This window comes from Euprymna scolopes, chromosome 36, assembly GCF_053919585.1.
Source record: "Euprymna scolopes isolate OS-2025 chromosome 36, ASM5391958v1, whole genome shotgun sequence".
Lineage (NCBI taxonomy): Eukaryota > Metazoa > Mollusca > Cephalopoda > Sepiida > Sepiolidae > Euprymna > Euprymna scolopes.
Window position 1 is genome coordinate 14,502,425 of NC_136517.1, and position 21,740 is coordinate 14,524,164.

The following is a 21,740-nucleotide window of genomic DNA, read 5'->3' on the forward strand; positions in this document are numbered from 1 at the left end:
CTCAGAAGAGTACATGTTACAGATCTGATTCGTTAGCAATCTTCAACAAAAAGTAAAAATATGTTATCACTGTATTTTTGAATGCAGCAAACTCTTCAGACAATTCTATGGAGAAAAAAAACATATTCAAACACAATCTTTACATGTTACAAACAGTCAAAACCATACTTCGTTGTTGGTCAGGTCTCCATCTTTTTATTTCTTCAGATATATATATATATATATATATATATATATATATATGTGTGCTTTGAGAACATGACAATTAAGCTACACAGAATTTCCCGCGTTTCATCCTCAGGAGGATTCATCAGGCATTCATGAAATTGATGTCACCGTGTGTTTTTATATAACATCAATCCCATGCAATAGCCTGACGAATCCTTACAAGGATAGAAACGTGAAAAATTCTGTGTAACTTAATTGTTATGCATTTTCAAAACTTACTACCTAGATCTACACACGTACTAAGCACTGTTGAAGTAAATACTGAAAATAGATAAAATTTTATGTACATACATAAATCAATATATCTCTACTATTTTATAAAAGGAACTTTGTCTGTGTATGAGTTCATTCCTTATGGACTCGAAAACAGCTGGACCGATTTTTATGAAATTTCACACAAAGGTGCTTTATGTGTCTGAAAGTATTCTTAGATAAGTTTTTTTATCGGAATGTATTTGATAAGTATCGATAATCGAAATAATCCAATGAAAGAAAGAACAGGCGATTTTGACCAAAGTTAGTACCTTACACAGCCTAACATCACAAATGCATTTGAAAAGTTTCATTACTGCACAAGCTGTAAGACTAGGCATATAAAATCAACAGTAGCTTCTTTGATATGACAGGAGTGTTCGAAATGAATGTTTAAAGCACAATTGCGCCATGATACTTGACTTTAATTCAAACCATTATATATAAAAAAATAATTTAATAAAATCAACAGCAGGTTCTCTACAGTGCACTGTAGACTACAACTGTGGACTAAGTCACTGCGGGGAGGCATGTGAAGCTTCCTCCTGATGCACCACAATGGATCCCCGACTAGAGCAGCCAATCAATCGATTTGATTGAAAAATGGATGATTTCACTGATAATAAAAATATGGAAGTGGGAAATATTCATTGATCATCATTCAATCCTGGGCAACGTTGGGTCTCCTTGCTAGTGTGTGTGTGTGTGTGTGTGTGTTTTTGTGTAAATCTAAGAATTTATGGTCTAACTACATTTTTCTGTGCCTCTAAACTTTTTTTGGTAAGGATTCGCTTGAGATAGAATGTGAGTCTAAAAGTTCCAACGATTTCAATCTAAGAAAGGAATGTCAGCAGGGTTTCCTCTTGACAAAATCTACAGTTATTTAGCCATTCCCCCCCCCCTCAGTGCTTCACGATTCCCATTTTCATCTAGGAGGTTTACTAAAAGAAACAGCCCTTTCCTTCAATTCCATATCTTTCCTCCTTTTTTTTTATAATTCCAAATACAACTACTTGCCCCCCACCACCACCATTTATTTTCAGGCATCTTCTTTCTCTGAAAGCATCTAGGCTCCTATGTTTGTTTCCAGTACCCCAAATAGAACCATCTGTTAAAAGGCCCTTTTTTTATGTCAGACAGCCCCCTTTTTTTTATTGTCCCAGACAATGAGGTCATCACTCTTGATTCTTCCTACATGAGTAATACCTATATTAATAAAAGTATGTGACCCCCTTCTTGTGTGTCTTTTTTTTTTTTAAATTTTATTTTATTTTGTTTTTGCTGGAGATTCTGACATTTTACTCGATGCCAAACATTCATCTGCTATTTCAGACATTCAAACCGAGAGATCTTTTTAAGATTATAACCATACCTTTAAGTACTATTATTTGTATTTCTCTTGCGCTTGGTTCACTGGGAATATTCGCCAGGTCGTTTTTGAAATCCTTTTTTATAATTACTGGAATGATTGAGATCTTCCTACGATTCCAGTTTCTTTTCATGCTGTACATAAAACCTTGGTATTTCATTATATTCTCCCTCTCGGCTCTCAGGTTTAAGCCAGCATCATGAAGGACACTGACTTCAGCTAAGGTTGCTACCGTTTCCTTCTTGTCCGATATCATTATGTCAGGTTTAAAAAAGCCCCGTTTACTAGTTAAGTAACTGTATAAATTACATCGTTATAGTGGATGGTATATGACTTATTTCGAACTGATACTACCAAATCTTGTGGATCTAAAATGCACCAAACATTGATGTTATTGTTTTTCTCCCTTTTTTTTTTTTTTTCCTTTTTTTTTTTTTTCTTTACACGGAGGTCACCACTTATCAAGGCCCGGAATAAGGATTATTGCGTGTACAGTAATCAATGGGATAGTATCGTAGTAATCGTTAGTATTAGTTTTGATAAAGTGTCTTACTTAAGGGGGAGGTTCATCAGGAATTTGTTTATGTTGGACTTGAAGACATCCAAGTTGTAATCAGGTGGGAAACAGGCAAACAGAAGAGAGTTCCACAGGCGTGCACTTCTAAGAAAGAAACTTTGTTCATGGAATCTACGTTTTGATTTAGGCACAGATAAAGATTGGGGAAAATTATTGACAGTGGTTTCAGCTAGACGGGTGTTTATCATGAAAGATTGGCGAGGGGGGCAGAGATTGGAGCTCAGACGAGCACTGGCCATGGAAATAACGATAAAACTCTCTTAGCAAAATTCAATCATGTTCTGCAAAGCCAAAAAAACATCAATTTTCCTCTACAAAACAATCAAACCAAACGCCATGAATAAATATTTAAAGATATAAAGAACTTGAAGCATAAAAACACTTTTACCAAAATGACTGGATTTGACATTAAATAACCTGAAAAAGGGTTGATATGCCGTAAAATAAAAAACAGCCAACCAACTTATTTCCCGCCGTCCTTTCTGGTACATGCTCCTTGCTGTGTGTGTGTGTGTTTTGAATTGTTTGCCTAACCGCATGGGTGGGGAGGGGGGGGTGAAGATGTTAATAATCTCTCTTTCAATAATTAAGTGAGGAGAGGGAGGAGCGGTCCAGCAATTTGTTCAATGAATGAAGCGCAGGTCATTATGTAATAAATGTTCTTGTCAGTCAAGCAGAACAAATTTGTCCATGACAAGAAATTTTTTAAATGCAAATCTGTATTCTAACAACGGCACATGACCTAAATAATCTACCATCTTTCTCCATCTTTCTTGGACAATCGCCCAAATCTCGTTAAGCCTTTATTTATGAAAATCAAACTTTTGCAATATTCTGTGCCTGTTTTGGCTCATGTATTACAACTATTGCAGTGAAACAACTCCAAACTTTTACAAATGATTTTTGTAGCAAAAAAACAAACTTTTTTTTCTCTTCTTTTGGCTGTTTTTGTTCCTTTTATTTATCCTTTTTTTTTTCTTTGCTTTTTTCTTTACTTTTTTCTTTACTTTTTTCTTTTTCTTTAGTTTTTTCCCCCTTCCCGCTTCCATTTTTCTCCTTTTTTTTCTTTTCCCTCTTTCCCCTCCTTAATGTTAAACTTTTCTCTTTTTCTTTTTCCTTTTTCCATTCTTTCTTTTCACCATTTTTTAAAAATTTCTTTTCTTTTTCCTATTTTTTTTCATTATTCTCCTTATTTTTCTGATTTCATAAAAATATTTTTATCTGCCTCTACTTGAATAAATTAATTGCTTTGTGAAATATCCACACCCCTCCCCCTCTTTTTCAGTGCCTTTTCTTTTGATTTCAGTTTTCAGCCCCTCATTTTGAAATCATCATTTACAATTTAATTTCTTTCATGTTCTCATCTCAACTGATGGCCTCCTTCTGTGTTATGTTTTCTTTTTCTTTACGAGGGAGTCACCATTTATCAAGGCCTGAAGACCACTCAAGGATAAAGATTAATGAGTATGCGGTGGTCACCGAAACAACAGCATAGTGATCGTTAGTGGTGGAAATTTCTTTGCATTCGATTTGAAAATGGCCATGTTGTAGTTAACTGGAAAGCATGCCAGTGGAACAGAATTCCACAGGCGAACAGTGCTAAGAAAGAAGCGTTATTCACAGAATTTACATTTAGATTTAGGCACAGATAGAGAGAGGGAGGGTGTCGTTACTCAAATATTGTCTCATATTTCCACCATTTGATTATTTATGGCATAGTTAATGTGCAACAAATGTTTACTAATGGCTTTTCCTGTTCTTGTCTATATATATATATATAGAGAGAGAGAGAGAGAAAGAGAGAGAGACCCTCTCTATATTATTATATTACCCCCTCCTTCTTACCACTTTCTCTAACCTTTCCCTAAAACTACCCTTTTAACACTTCCTCCTTCTTTTAACAGAAACTTGATTTTTGTAATTAATTTAAACCCATAAGAACTTTCATTTTTGCTTATTGCCAGTCATGGCAATATTTCTCTGCTCAAAATTTGAAAAGGTCTAGAATCTTTTTAATTTTTGTATTTTAATTTTTCTTGCCTGATGAAATCAAATATGATTGAAACAGTCTACACATCGTAGTAAGATTTGACTGTATTTACATAAAGATTAAAATATATATATATATATATATATATATATATAACTACTTCATTTACTCACATAAAATTAATATACGAAAATATAGTTTTATGCGTAAACTTTAAGTATTTACTTCAAAAGTGCTCAATACGTAGGTAGACCTAGTTAGTAATTTATAAAATATATATGGTGATTAAGCTACACTGAATATTTGGCGTTTCATCCACTCTAGGATTCGTCAGGCTTATGTGCGAATTCTGTGGTTGTTTATCGTTTTATATGGTCCTCTTCTGTTGAGGATTTTAGTTAGCCAATCAGCTTTCTAGTATCCACCGCACCCCTTCCTATCAGCCAATGGGCATGCATTTTATCGAACAAAGGATCTGTTTTAAAACTAGTTTAGTGGTTTAAGGCAGACATTTTCTTTCTTTTTTTTTATATGTATATTTATATATATATATATATATATAAAAATGTCTGCCGTAAACCACTAAACTAGTTTTAAAACAGATCCTTTGTTCAATAAAATGCATGCCCATTGGCTGATAGGAAGGGGCGCGGTGGATACTAGAAAGCTGATTGGCTAACTAAAATCCTCAACAGAAGAGGACCATATAAAAACGATAAACAACCACAAAATTCGCGCATAAGCCTGACGAATCCTAGAGTGGATGAAACGCCGAATATTCAGTGTAGCTTAATCGCCATATATATTTTATAAATTACTATATATATATATATATATATATATATATATATATATATTTATATTTTGTGTACAGAAAGTTGTTAGTTGAGACAGGTCATTGGTACCGTCGGTTTCAAGCCCGATAATAAGGCCCGTTTAAGGTATCCTTATCGAGCTCTCTTCAGCCAATATTCGTCGATAAGGATACCTTAAACGGGCCTTATTATCGGGCTTGAAACCGACGGTACCAATGACCTGTCTCAACTAACAACTTTCTGTACACAAAATATAAGTACGCTCTTAAAATTTGGATTTTCCTTTTAATTGAGCACTCTGCTGGAATTCTTTTTCCAAAAAAACTAATCATATATATATATATATATATATATATATATATATATATATATACATTTTATTCTTTATGTAAATAGTCATATCTTGCTATGATGTGCATATATATATATATATATATATATTCTGCTTGTTTCTTCCTTAGTTCATGCATTACTTTTTGAAAGAGGCCAAATGCAATTTTTGAAGGCCAAACTGCTTCAAAACAAGCCAAATTCGCAAAATTTGGCTTTAAAAAGGCCAATCTGGTAATCCTGGACAAGAATATGAGAGTGACTTCCTTTTGGTGTAACCTTATTTTCGAATAACATTATAATAATGTATGATCATTGTTATAATGGTGTAAGAAAGGAACTCTTAGTGCAGCAATTTTTTACCAAAGAAAAAAGTCAATGAAATGTTACATAAAAAAATGAAAAATTCGAAAAAAACAGGGTAAAAAAAGAAACATTGTTTGCCAACTGGTGCTGGACTAAAGGAAAACATTAAAGATTTTCTCTTACGATGTGATTTTATTATTTGTATTGAACTATGTAGCATAATATTACTTACTGAGTATTTATTAATTTATCTCATTTGGGTCAGTTCTATGTTTAAAATACAATGAACAGTATTTTAATAGAAATGTTAATAAACTCATATTTGTTGTGTGTTATTGTTTTTTCTGTCCAAAAAGCTAATTTTCTTTGCTATATAAAAAAAAATTAGCTTTATCGAAGCATTTGTTGACTAAATATATTACTCATTCAGTGGAATTTCCACGGGTTCTACTAGTTATTATTTAAATTTTGTATATCAGTATAAGAAAATAAATCTTTAAAATATAGATATCTGATAATGTACTAATTACTAATGATTATTATTGATTGTTTTTCAGACCTAGCCCTTATAGGCACAAGTCAAGTCCAACTCTACCCTCAAAACCACGGCCACCCTTGCCGGCCAAACCTCGACCTCCTTTACCAAAGAAACCTTCCATTGCTCATGTAAATTCTGTGAAAGGAGTCAGCGGATCCAAGAAATCAACTCTCACTCGTCTGGATTCAACAGGTACCCTTTTTTATTGTTATTTGTTTTTGTGTGTTGAGATGGTTAATACCTCGTCGTGAATTTACCAACTTGTGAGTTTCTTCATAAAAGTATTAGGATATTACAATTTCTTATAATAATATTAAGAATGTATATTTATTATCATTAAAAATATTACATTATTATCTATATATATAAAAGGCAAAATGTGTGTGACCATTTCGTGTATGTCTCGCAAAGGCTTCTTTCGTACACGCTCCCGGGGTCGTTACTATCGCTTAGAACTGTTTATATACCCCCCTATATAATAATATCTACGATTTGACAACGTGTGTAGCGTCTAGATTTACTTACTGCGACTTTTACAAAATTATTGCTATTTTGGCTTCTTACATGTTGATTCGGCTTTTTTGTATAAAAAGCGAAATTAATTCAAAGCGAACACGGTGTTCTCGGCATCGCGTCGGGAACGTCCACAAGCAATCAGCTTTGATCAATTTAGGGCTAAACTCCTTATATCAAACAATTGCTAATCCCCTTTCATTTGGGGAGCCGGTTTCCTCCCCACCATCATCTTGGGGAAGCGAAAACTGACCCGCATTGAAACAAAGTAAACAAACCCCAAAAAGCTGTCCCGCATTAAATAAAATACTGCTACGTCATCTCGTAACGCGCCTGCGATGACCTCATTTAGCGGCTATCTGTCAATCAAACCTCTTTCACTCGCTTTATAAGCCTTATTTTGACACTCTAATAAATTCCTTTTACTCCTGGCCTAGACGGTTAAGTGGTTGGCATTTGTGTCACCTCCGCGTCAAGGCTTCCGGGTTCAATCCCACCTCCCGACCAAAACTAATTTTTTTTCCTTTTACATCTTTAAACACTCGGGCAATGTTTTTTTTTTCTTTTTTTACTTCGCTTATTCTTTAATTTACCCCCCCCCCCTATACACACAGCGTTTTTTTTTTCACTGTTTTTTGTTTGGGTTTTGGTTTTTCCGATTTTTTTAACATCGTTTCAGGGTTATTATTTACCCCCTCCCCCCCATACACACACCGCTAGTCTATATATATATATAAAAGCGAAAATGTATGTTCGCTTTTTGTGTATGTCCAAAAAAGGCTTTTTTCAGAGAAGTGGTCGGTCGCCTAACAACTTTTTAAAACTTTTTATATCACATGTAAATCGTAATATCTCAGAGTTAACAACGAAGCTCGCCTGTCTATTTAATTTGCTCGACTTCGGGAAGATAAATATTCAACAGTTTTTGCTCGCTGCATGTAGGTTAGGCCTTTTCCTATGTTTTCCCCTACCCCCAACGTCTTGGGGCAAAAAAAAAAAAAGCATTCCCGCACTAAATTAAATGCTACCCCGCAGTCAAAAGTTGACCTCATTAAGTCATTAAAACGTGCACCTGCTAATTTAAGTTATTAAATAAATTCAAACGTGTTTCTGTCAGCATGTCGCGGTGGTTAAAGTCGCATGTTTTTTTTTTTCACACTTTAATTTACAACTTTGCGTCTAGGGTTCGGGTTCGATCCTCATACTTACCTACCAAAACATTTTTTATTTTATTTAACCCCCCCCCCCCCAGGAGTTTCCACACACACCTCCAAACACCCGGGCAACGCTGGGTACCCCTCGCTAGTCTATAATATAAATATAACCTTTCTGTTTAAATGTATGTATGTCTGCCTAAAACTTTTGACAGAGGCAACGGATTTTCATGATATTGGTATCATTTTTAAGCTTGATATCTCCCACAACAAATATCGAAAAATTGGCCAAAAACATTAATTCCTTCACCCTCAACAGGGCACTTTTCTACAAGGAGGGCTCGATTTTTTTATTTGCAAGTCATCGTATCAGTTGGATTGACTTTTTAACTTTCTGAACTTCCAGTCGCATCATGAACTCGGGATAAGACGTCAGATTTTCTTTCACTTTCTTTTCCACCTACAAGTCACAGGTTCGAGCCTGCCTGCCAACTACCACGTTTTTTTTGCTCAACAGACACCTCCAAACACTCGGGCAATGCTGGGCACTGAGGATATAAAAAAAAATGTTCTTTTTGGAGAAATTGTGTAACGTTCTAAAATATAGAATGTTAAGATATTCTATTTTGAGTGATTCTAGATTGTTCCATCCACCAAAACTATAAAAAAAAAACACTGTTCGTATAAACTCTTCAGTTATACAGTTAAGTTAGTTAAGCAGATAATCAAAGAGTTGAGTTGTCAGTCACTAAGACACTAACTACTGCTAACTCTGGCAAAATTCCTACAATGATTTTCCAGCCGAAAGGAACCCATTTAAAAGAATCAATTACCTGCATACCTCAAATTTCCATCTGGATTTCTATTGTTGTCTTTTTGCTTCATCTTCTCTTCTGGCCATATTGTTATCTCTTACTCAGCTCCCAAGGGGACCGTGAACCGATAAACAAGTATAAAAAAACTAAAATAAAACACAAAAAACACGAACTCTGACACATTCTGCAAATATTAGTTACTATCGGTGTGTGTGCGTGTGTGTGTGACACCATCGACCCACTACACACTAATGTCCATATCTACGTCTACTGCTGAGGCCATGTTTGTCAGTCAGTGGATCAATTCATTTCCTCATCTCTATCTTTTAAAGATCTCTCAGTCTGGTCCAAGCCATGATCTTCCTTCAACTATGTTAAACTTGCAACGTAACAGAGCGTGGATGCATGTATGTGAATGCATACAAAATGATGCCACTGTAAGGAGAAAGACTATAAAAAGGAAGAAAGAGCACCACATTAGCGACGTGGGTGACATCACGGCCGTAACAAGAAGTCACACGTGGCGAAAAAATTAGGAAATGTTATTGTTACAAAAAAATGTGGGTTATTACTTGCTTTCTGTTTCTTGTGACGTACTCTGCTATAACGTGCGTTTCCCATGTGGAAACGGGTGTACGTTACGACAATAGTTCTCCACTCTAAGTGTCAACTGTCACAAATCTAAGACTGTTCGAAAACTCTCTAACCATTGTAAACTGTTGCAAAACTCATAGCCACTCCTCAAAAATTGCCTGTAAACTAATTCTAAATATATCTTCCTTTGTCTGATCCTTTTGTTCTAATCACTGCCACACCTTGATTAGCAATACGATTTCAGTTTTCTTTAGTGTAGTGAACAACTGCCTCTCTATTCTTTGCTGATAAACCCATGAGGGTCTTTCCAAAAGTAAAACCTCCTATTTTTTTTTATTCCAAAAGTTGAAGAGTTACAAAGATGGGAGTGTTACCATTAAAACGAGTAACCTTCTGTGATCAAGAATTTATTTTTCTATATAGTCACCACCATTCTCAATGCACTTCTGCCAGGAATTCAATGATGCATCTCATGACACATGGCAGGGGTGGCTTTCTTAGAGTCTCACGCAGTCAATATCTGCACCAGAAGGATGAAACTTTCAGGTCATGAATGCATGTTCAGTCATCACAACAATGCAATTTCCATTCCCTCGTATTTCCTCTATTTTTTTATCATATTTTTTTTTTCTCTTTCTCCCCTAGTTCCTAATATTTGTGGGGGGGAAGGGATGTCAATAGTATTATAGTATCATATAAATGTTTTGTCATTTTCCTGATAAAGTGCAATTTTTATAATTGCAGGCAAGGGTAAAGCACCACCTCCACCAGTTCCAACTCCTGCAACATCTTCATCCACTGTTCCAGCTCTAGCTCCAAAATTACCTCCGAAAGATTGTTCTTCATCATCAACATCATCGGAATCTTCCATCAGTTCATCATCAAAACGTTCTGAATCTTTTTTCTCGTGTTTGAGTCAGAATCCGAATACGCCACCAATTCCCAAAAAAGACTTTCAGACCAAAAGCCTAAATTCTGCCCGTCCAAAAAAAGATGACGATACCGTCTCACCCAAACAACGAGTTAAACCTAGCATTAGCCTGCCAATCGTTCCACCCAAGATTAACGGCAATTCACCCACAGTCTTTCCATCTGAAAAGCATATGAAAAATAAGAACAATTCAAATCTGCACGAACACCTTGGACTGAACCAGCAATTCTCACTAGACAAGCCGTTGGATCAGTCAGAGGAATTGGAGACGAGCAGCCTCGGCGACAAAAACCGGACACATCCAGCCCCACCCCCATTGAAGCCAAAACCTAAACCAAGAGAGAGACCGGTTCCTAAGCGCCGAGTCTCTGTCCGAAATTCTTCTGATAGTATCAGTGAGCTAAAACTATCTCTTCCGCCTCCTCCCCCGCCACCAGCTCCCAAATCACCGCCCTCAACAATTCCAAAATCACCGCCCCCAACGATTCCAAAATCACCACCCCCGACACTTCCAAAATCACCGCCCCCAACGATTCCAAAATCACCACCCCCGACGATTCCAAAATCACCGCCCCCGACAATTCCAAAATCACCGCCCCCGACGATTCCAAAATCACCGCCCCCGACGATTCCAAAATCACCGCCCCCGACGATTCCAAAATCGCTGCCCACGACGATTCCAAAATCACCGCCCCCGACAGCTCGAAAATCACCGCCCCCTATTCCAGTTTCCAATTCAATAGATACAAATAATAACAAAGCTGATTCTGATAACTTGAGCAACGATTTATCGTATGAGGACGATCCGTGGCTTGACTTCAAACACGACAGTTTAAGCCTCCGGAGTCTGGAGAATGCAGTTTTATCTATTACAGGCTGGCATGAAGACAATAACAATTACGATGTAAATAACCATAACACAGAGAGACCATCTTCATCAGGAAGCCCACCCCCACGACCCCCTGTCCCTGTTCGAGATTACAAGCTCCGATCACCATCGGTTGACCGGAGTCGGTCAACATTTTCAGAAAGATCACTTTCCTCATCAACCACAACAAAAACTAGAATACGAAGCAAATCTGCGGTCAGATCAGATTCCCATTTAGACCGCGAACAATTTCAGCTACCACGGAAATCTCGTCGTACAACTGCGAACTGGCTTCTTTCGGATGTAAACCAAAATACAGAGAAACCGAAGACACCCATCAGACCACCACGGCCACGACACGAGGAAATTAAACGACTAAAAAACAAATTAACAGCATCCGACATTCAGTTTGTTCACGTTGATTTTACGTCTTCCAAGCAGGCTCAGGAACTGGGTGCCCCTATTTCCACTCAGACAAAATCCGAAACGGGAAAATTTTGTCCACCGAAACCGCAGCGTAAGTCGCTCGTCCGGAGAAGCCGTTCGGATGCTGCCGACTTTCGCGAGCCGTCAAGTCATGATATAGAAAGTGAAACGAGATCCCAAAAGTTGTCAATGTTGTCCCAAAGCCCTCCATCCAGCCCTAGTTCCGAGACCCCGATCCCCCTTCCACCTAAAAGGTGGTACCCACCCTCATCAAATAACAATGATGAGAAATTGCCCTCAGATGAAATTACGAACATAAGCACCGACCACGATTACCATGAAATCATGGAACGGCGGCGGTTTAATTCTGCATCGCCACCAACGGACTCTCTATCAGAAATTATCAAAGAGTTGACCCCGCCACCTCATCTTCCACCACGGAATTACTCCAAAGATGAAGTGGCTGACGAAACGATGGAGGCAGAGAACCCTCCGCTACCTGATAGGAATTATCGTGATGATTCTGACAGCGTTTTCAACTCCGTACAAAAACAATACGTTGAAATGACTGGTGCTAACGGGATCAATAGTCAAACTTTGAATACGAGCGACTCCAATCTTGATCCATCATCGTCACATACACGGCCTTTGAGTTCGGTCAGCCAATCGAGTGGCTCTGGGAGTTTAGAACATGGCAACACTAATTCAGTGCTTACGTCGGGTTCAGAATCCTCAGATGAAGAAGCAGAATCGGAGAATGAGGTAGGTATATTATAGTTCTGAATCTTTGCGCGGACGAGTGATTATTCGTATTATTAGGATTCTTTAGACTACTGTTATTCTCACATTTCAGTCGATGTAACCTCTGACCTTCTTCAGGTGTATCTTGTCAAATTTCGGAAGGACCCAGTGGATAAAGTACTAGGTAAATCCAGTTAGATAAAATTACACACTCTAAAGGTTGAAGGTGCAATCCTCAGTGTGGGCGATACTCAAAATACAATTATGAATTACTTAGGGCCCAGTCATGACTGTCGGAATGAGAACATGTTACCCTCGTGGATTAAATGAAGGGCACCATTCAAAATTCCGTGCAGATTCTAAAGTTTGACAGAAAGATTCCTGAGTTCGACAAGATGTGCTTGAAGATGGTCAGAGATTACATTGACCGAAAGATTGTGCAAATAACACTCAAGATGTGAACATTAGTCTAAAGAATGCAAATAATATGAGGTATGTATATGTTTAGGTTTGGATCTTCGATTCGCCTTTCTATATTTGTTTGTTACGCTTCGCTTTGAAATCATGGTTTTTTTTTTATGCTTGTTTACATTTGTAATCTTTTAAACCAACACATTTCAGGTGAGTACATTATTATGTACTTGCATGTCATGTCGAAATTAGTATAAATTCAAAACATTACAAAGAATGATCCAATAAATATATTTTAACAGAATATCAGTTGGAATTACACTCTAAAATGGATGGTTTAAAAATGGCGAACCCTTAATTTGCCAATTTATGTCAAGAGTTATCTCCCTTGTTTGTCATACTGAAGTGTTCGTACAACTCTCCCACACTAAAACATGATAAAATTTGATAATTCGATAAATTCTATTTTTACTTGTAAATATTTTTTACTGGATCGTTTTTCGTAATTTTTGGAATTTATACTAATTTCGCCATGACACAAATCTATAAAATAGATGCACTATTTTGTTGATGTGTCTGAACAAAAAATAAATCTTTACTTTTTTTTTACTCTGAATTAATCTATCATTTTAAACGATAAAACTCCAGAGGATGATGTTATCAGATTAGGCTGTCTGAAGATATTGCTTTTCTGACCTAAAATGCACCAAACATTGATGTTCTGCAAAGCCAAAAAGAAAAACAACAATTTTTTTCTACAAAATAACCAAACTAACCACCATGAATAAACATTCAAAGATGTAGTGTTGTACACATTTACACCCGGAACCCACACGTTGTATGCAGTCCATGTCGCAAAGAAGACCAAGACAAAGAATAACTCAAACTCACCTTGTCTCTAATGTGATCTCTCTCCTTTTTATATAGTCTTTTCTTTACTATAACGTCATTTTCGCAGACAGCTTTGTTTTTGCATATAGCCGCCATACGCTGTTACAGATAAAAAGAACTTGAAGCATAACTTCTACCAAAATGATCGAACTGAATGATCAAAATGAAGACATCCAAGTTGTACTCAGGTGGGAAACAGACAAACGGAAGAGAGTTCCACAGGCGTGCACTTCTAAAAACGAAGCTTTGTTCATAGAATCTACGTTTTGATTTAGGCACAGATAAAGATTGGGGAAAATTATTGACAGTGGTTTCAGCTAGACAGATGTTTTTTGTGAAAGAGTGTCCTGGGGGAACTAGAGATTGGAACTCAGACAAACACTTGCCATGGAAATAACTATAAAACAAAGACAGGCTTGCAATGGCTGATATGCCATAAAATGAAAATGGCTATGCCATACAACGAAAATAGATATGCCATACACTGAAAATGGCTGATATGTTGTAAAATGAAAATTGTTGATATGATGTAAAATGAAAATTGTTGATATGTTGTAAAATGAAAATTGTTGATATGTTGTAAAATGAAAATTGTTGATATGTTGTAAAATGAAAATTGTTGATATGTTGTAAAATGAAAATGGCTGATATGTTGTAAAATGAAAATGGCTGATATGTTGTAAAATGAAAATTGTCGATATGTTGTAAAATGAAAATGGCTGATATGTTGTAAAATGAAAATGGCTGATATGTTGTAAAATGAAAATGGCTGATATGTTGTAAAATGAAAATGGCTGATATGTTGTAAAATGAAAATGGCTGATATGTTGTAAAATGAAAATGGCTGATATGTTGTAAAATGAAAATGGCTGATATGTTGTAAAATGAAAATGGCTGATATGTTGTAAAATGAAAATGGCTGATATGTTGTAAAATGAAAATGGCTGATATGTTGTAAAATGAAAATGGCTGATATGTTGTAAAATGAAAATGGCTGATATGTTGTAAAATGAAAATGGCTGATATGTTGTAAAATGAAAATTGTTGATATGTTGTAAAATGAAAATGGCTGATATGTTGTAAAATGAAAATGGCTGATATGTTGTAAAATGAAAATGGCTGATATGTTGTAAAATGAAAATGGCTGATATGTTGTAAAATGAAAATGGCTGATATGTTGTAAAATGAAAATTGTTGATATGTTGTAAAATGAAAATGGCTGATATGTTGTAAAATGAAAATGGCTGATATGTTGTAAAATGAAAATGGCTGATATGTTGTAAAATGAAAATGGCTGATATGTTGTAAAATGAAAATGGCTGATATGTTGTAAAATGAAAATGGCTGATATGTTGTAAAATGAAAATGGCTGATATGTTGTAAAATGAAAATGGCTGATATGTTGTAAAATGAAAATGGCTGATATGTTGTAAAATGAAAATGGCTGATATGTTGTAAAATGAAAATGGCTGATATGTTGTAAAATGAAAATGGCTGATATGTTGTAAAATGAAAATGGCTGATATGTTGTAAAATGAAAATGGCTGATATGTTGTAAAATGAAAATGGCTGATATGTTGTAAAAGGAAAATGGCTGATATGTTGTAAAATGAAAATGGCTGATATGTTGTAAAAGGAAAATGGCTGATATGTTGTAAAATGAAAATGGCTGATATGTTGTAAAATGAAAATGGCTGATATGTTGTAAAATGAAAATTGTTGATATGTTGTAAAATGAAAATGGCTGATATGTTGTAAAATGAAAATGGCTGATATGTTGTAAAATGAAAATGGCTGATATGTTGTAAAATGAAAATGGCTGATATGTTGTAAAATGAAAATGGCTGATATGTTGTAAAATGAAAATGGCTGATATGTTGTAAAATGAAAATGGCTGATATGTTGTAAAATGAAAATGGCTGATATGTTGTAAAATGAAAATGGCTGATATGTTGTAAAATGAAAATGGCTGATATGTTGTAAAATGAAAATGGCTGATATGTTGTAAAATGAAAATGGCTGATATGTTGTAAAATGAAAATTGTTGATATGTTGTAAAATGAAAATGGCTGATATGTTGTAAAATGAAAATGGCTGATATGTTGTAAAATGAAAATGGCTGATATGTTGTAAAATGAAAATGGCTGATATGTTGTAAAATGAAAATGGCTGATATGTTGTAAAATGAAAATTGTTGATATGTTGTAAAATGAAAATGGCTGATATGTTGTAAAATGAAAATGGCTGATATGTTGTAAAATGAAAATGGCTGATATGTTGTAAAATGAAAATGGCTGATATGTTGTAAAATGAAAATGGCTGATATGTTGTAAAATGAAAATGGCTGATATGTTGTAAAATGAAAATGGCTGATATGTTGTAAAATGAAAATGGCTGATATGTTGTAAAATGAAAATGGCTGATATGTTGTAAAATGAAAATGGCTGATATGTTGTAAAATGAAAATGGCTGATATGTTGTAAAATGAAAATGGCTGATATGTTGTAAAATGAAAATGGCTGATATGTTGTAAAAGGAAAATGGCTGATATGTTGTAAAAGGAAAATGGCTGATATGTTGTAAAAGGAAAATGGCTGATATGTTGTAAAAGGAAAATGGCTGATATGCCGTAAAACAAAATAAACCAAATGCTATAGATAAATATTTGAAGCATAAAAACTTTTTCCAAAATGACTGAATTCTTCATTAAAAAACTGGAAAAGGGTTGATGTGCTATGAAATAAAACAAAAAAGAGGAGTATAGAACCTTAGAAAGAATAATATTATTACTAAAACAGCATATTCTTTTCCTTGTTTTAATTCTCAGGTATATATCCATTGATATCTGATGCTTTTATGTACAGTGATGTGGTTCTCTGTTGATTAATTTTGTCTAACTGCATCGGATATATGCTCGAGAGTAAAAACAATGAAAAGAATATGTTGTTGTCCTAGTCTTAATTATTGCCAACAAGCCTTACGTATCCGGTGTTGTCTAGGATCTATTAATGTCATTTTAATTAAAATTTCTAAACTAAAAAGAATAATGCCTAGGTTATGGGAAGATAGGAGGGGGCAGGATGTTTATGTAGATTGGTGATCTTTTAAACTGATGCATTTCAGGTGAAAACATTATTACATACTTACATTAGTATAAATTCAAAAATGTAGAAAAATGACTCATTAGAAAAATAATTACTAATAAAAATTAAAATTATCTCGTTTAGCGATTTATAGTTTTTTTTTGTATGTTTAAATATTGGAGAGTTTGCAAGACTCAGGAGGAGGTAACTGCAATCGATTTTGACTAAATAATTGTAAATATATGCGCACCGCCATTTTTAAACATAAGAACGTAATTGTGGTTGTTTTTTTTATTTAAAATACTTCTAGCACATCATCTACCGGATTCATGAATCTACACAAACACCAGGGGCAGCCCCAAATGTAAGGAAGATAAATTATGCTTTACCTTTATGTCAAAAATGCCGAATTATTTCCTTCACAATTTGAGTTTATTAGGTCATCATTTAAAATTGTCTTTATTGTAATAATTTTCTTTGCAAGAATAATTATTTTCAAAAAGAAACTGAAGCTAATTACATACATTAATATAACGAACAAGTTGGCAAGACAAAAAGGAAGAAATTGCTAGTCAGAATCAAATATTGATTTGAGAGATCTATTTCTATTTAGGTGGAACATAGAAAAATCCAATAAGATAACTTTATATATTCTATATAAATTTACTAAAAATAGGAATCATCTCCCTTACATTTTTAACTTTTTAGGTAATTTTTTAAAATAGTCTTCATTGTAATAATTTTCCTTGCTGGACTAAGAATGAAAATTAAACTTTTTATTATTTTTTAAAAGGAAGTCACCACTTATTAAGGCCCCGAAGGCTACTCGAGGATAAGGGTTAATGAGTGTCAGATGGTCAGTGAGACAACACCATGTTAATAATTAGTGATGGAAATTAGGTAGAATTTATTTAAGAGGACAGCTCAATCAAAATTTGTTTACATTAGACTTGAAGATGATCATATTGTAGTCAGTTGGAAAGCAACCTAGCAGAACAGGCTCATTGGCAGGCAGTTCTAGTAAAGAAACTTTGTTCATTGAATTTGCGTATAGATTTAGATATAGAGAATGGGGGGGGTTGATAGTGGTTATAGCTAGACGAGTGTTTTTTGTGAAAGTTTGGAAAGGGGAACCATAGATTGAAGCTCAGATGAGCACTTGCCATGAAAATAATGATAGTGCAGAGCCAAGCTCACAACGTCTCTTCTGTGTGTTGCAAGGAGGAGAAAAGGGCATAACTACTAGATTTCGAAGCTGATTTTGAACTTTGTCAATGCATGATAGGGCGTGCTTCAAGCAGCTATTCCCCAAATATGGCAATAATACTTCATTATAGGATGTATTTGTAGGTAGACGATTGTGTCAGGAGTGAGATACCCTCTGGAGTGGCAGAATGATGCAATCATTTTTCCAGCATCATTGGCGACAGATTTGATATAAGTCTTCCATTTCGGATCAGGAGTGAAGATCAGACCCAGAAGCATGGGATGAATTACACTTTTTCATTGTAAAAAAGTATGGTGCAAAGATAAGAAGGAAGAAACTGATGGTCAGAATCAAATATCGATTTGTCAGATCTATTGCTATTTAAGTTTAACATGGAAAATCCGACAAGATAATTTTATGTTAGATTCAGATAGAAAAATAAATTGTATATATTTGTCAAATAAATTTGAAAAAGTACTGTTAGTATCCACTTTTCAACCTCTTTTTAAATTTACATTAAAAAAATATAAAGATATATTATACTCTTTGGAAGATTGGGTTAATTATGAAACTTTGCCACATATATTTCTAAGTGATATTTTTACAGGAAAGTTGACCTTATCTACCTTGTTTTTATAAGAATAAACACATTAATTTGTAAGAAAGGTGTCCTATTAAAATTCTCATAGAAACTGTAATAAAGTTTAAATACTGTTTTTTACTTATAGTTTATTTAACCTTAGAATAGTTACCCTCTAATTTGTTCACGTGAAAGGTAAACTTGAGAATGTTTACCCTAAATTAAATAATTAATAAAAATATACTTATGAACCGAAACATTTATCTTGAAGATACACAATGAAAATACAGTTCTTGTCCTTTGGTTATTGCTATCTTAAATGAAAATTGCAGTTTTAAAAGCACCTCAGAAACCCTTAAAAAAAAAAAAATAAATAACAAAAAGTATACTCAGATCTTCCTGATGCTTTATTATGGTATTGCCTGTTACTGTTTATTACTTAGAATAGTTTAGATATTGTTGCAATATTTTTGATTCATGATGGGGTATGATCCCACACAGTTGGGCGATTCTATTTATAAACGATGCTGCTACGAACTGACGAATCAAATTAATTCACGTTCTGCTACCAACCAATCAGAAACCAGAATTGCTCCATAAATATTAAACCTTTTCTGTAGCAGTTTCGCATGTTTTTTCCGTCTCGACACGGTAAGAATCTTTTGCTCTGTGGAACTGTCTACTGCAAACCAGTCACCTCTCAGGACTTGTGTGGAACAACGAACCATCAGAAACTGTTCTGAAATTAAACATGGCTTACACTTCTAGAGATATTCTTTCAAAGATATTTATTTTGGATGATTGGCGATTATTGTCAATATAATACATTTTATTAGGTTTATGGTAGGGTTCAAAATTATTATTTTAACATATAATTTCACAAGCAACAATTGGCATAATTCGATACTGATTGCAGAAGTTTACCAATTCAGTATGAAAATGCCAAACTAGTTTCAAGTTTTTATTAACTAACTCGCAAGAGTGCGCCTAACCTTGCCAGTCATAATATATATTAAATATATATTAAGTTCCTGCAGATTTTGTATTTATTATTACGCAGCCAATTCTCTATTAAATATCATATTGTACCTAATATATAGTATTGATTTCAAAAGTTAAAATAAAAATGACTTGGGTGCCATAAGCTAGAATTGAAACCAAAACATTTAGCTCTCCAGCTGTGTTTCCTACCGATGTAACTATCGAGAGATATGTAAGAAAGGTTTAATATTAAACGACTTGAAGAAATAGATTGAATTTGGGCATGAGTGGAAAAAAGTAAAAACAAAAGTTAAAATGAACATTTTGCATTTCAATTTGTCGATATATGTCTGTACATGTTATTCATCCATCCAAACGAAGATTTTATTCGTTATAAACCATCTTTGGTATATGATTACTATTTCCTGTTAATTTCAGTGTTTTAAGAGTTTATCTGTTAAATATTTACACACACACACACCACACACACCTACTGTTTTATTTGTATAGCTAAAAAATCATCTTGTAATATAATTTGCATAAAAGTTTGTATGTTTTGAAACTATCTTTCCTCAATGTTTGACTAAATTTGGCATCAGAGGTTTTTGATACATTCTAAAAATGAAAGCAAAAAATCAGTTTGTTCCCAGTTTTTGTTTTTTGGGTGCCATATAGGATAATATAGTTTTTTTATTCTTTTTTTAATTCTATAATTTTTCCCATTTTATATTTTTTTTCTTTTTATATATATTTTTTTCTTTTTTGATTTTTGTTTTTGCTTTGTTCACATTTTAAAATTTTATCCCTTTATTTTTTATTTTTTGCATTTTTTTCCTTAAATTCCTTGTTTTTTGTTTTTTTTTCTTCACATTTTATTTTAATTTTTTTTCATTTATTTTTTACATTTTCTGTTTAGGATTTTCCCTTTTTATGTTTTTACTTGTTTTGTTTTTCTTTTTTTTCTTTTTCATTTTGTCCCTTATTTTCAATATTTTTTCTTTTTTTTTTTTTGCTTCAGTTTTTTTTTTAATTCCTTACTCTCTTTAAAAGTTTCCTTTACTCTTTAATTTTTTAAAATCTTTTTAAAAAATTATTATTATGTTTTTTGTTCTATATATTTTATTTATATTTATTTATATTTTAATTCTTTTTTTCTCTTTTCATCATTTTGACCTGATTTTTTTAAACCTGATTTACATAAAAACTGCTGCAGAATTTTTACATTTGAAATAAAATGCATTAATAAAAGTTTGTTTTTTTCTACAGAAAGGTAAACGCAATGCCAAGAAAGTTTTCTATATTGCACAAGAAATTGTGGATTCCGAAAGAGTATTTGTCAATATTCTGCGCTTACTCAATGTGGTAAGTGAATCTTTTCATTTTCTTTTCTTTCTGGGTTTTCAAGAAAAATCACAAGTAAAACCGTCCCTTATTTCATTGATCATTATTGCATTCAAAGCGTAATATTATAATATTGATTATTTTTTATTTATTTATTTTTTTTAAGGCATTTCTTCATTTTTCTTATATACAACATTTTTGGAAAATCAATGGCTTCAGATTGGGATTATTTTTATGTTTAAAAGAGTTTTTGTATGAAAGATTGAACTTCCTTTGTAGTTCATCTTTTTATGTTGATCATATTTATTAATCTGCATTTGGTCTTCGTATTTTGTCACATGAAATAAATATCACCAACCATTTTTTTTTAATCTGCAGATTTCTTATTCTTAATCTTTCTCATTTTACTTTTTTATTTTTTTATGTTTTTTCATCCTTTTTCTTTTGTTCCTTTTCATTTTTTTTAATTCTTTCCTTTTTCATTCTTTCTTTTTTTTCTATTTCGTTTTTCTTTCCTTTTTTCGTTTTTCTTTTTTCGTTTCTTTTTCATTTTTTTTTTTTTTGCATTTCGTTTTTGTTTTTCGTTTTTTTTCTTTTTCATTTTTTTTTCGTTTTTTTCATTTTTGATTTTCTTTTTTTGATTTTTTTCATTTTTGTTTCATTTTTTTGTCTCGTTTTTTTTTTGTTTTTTCTTTTCAATTTTTTCTTTTTCTTTTCAAATTTTATTTTTTTTTTTCATATTTTTTGGGTTTTTTTCTGATTTGTTTTACATTTTAGTTTTACTTATATTTTCATCTTT

The 21,740-nt window shown here is 33.6% G+C and overlaps 1 protein-coding gene across 8 annotated transcripts in view; it reads left to right on the plus strand.

Moving 5' to 3' along the window:
• LOC145260350 (uncharacterized) overlaps positions 1 to 21,740 on the plus strand; it is a 359,041-nt gene that overhangs the window by 242,255 nt on the left and 95,046 nt on the right. For 5 of the 8 annotated variants that reach the window (XM_080118276.1, XM_080118279.1, XM_080118278.1 and 2 more), the window contains exons 3-6: positions 6,425 to 6,597; positions 10,226 to 12,468; positions 17,143 to 17,196; positions 20,867 to 20,962. In XM_080118276.1, the coding sequence (XP_079974402.1) occupies positions 6,425 to 6,597; positions 10,226 to 12,468; positions 17,143 to 17,196; positions 20,867 to 20,962 (2,566 nt within the window). The remainder of the gene's footprint in view (positions 1 to 6,424; positions 6,598 to 10,225; positions 12,469 to 17,142; positions 17,197 to 20,866; positions 20,963 to 21,740) is intronic. The other 3 variants (XM_080118282.1, XM_080118277.1, XM_080118283.1) reach the window with 1 other exon arrangement.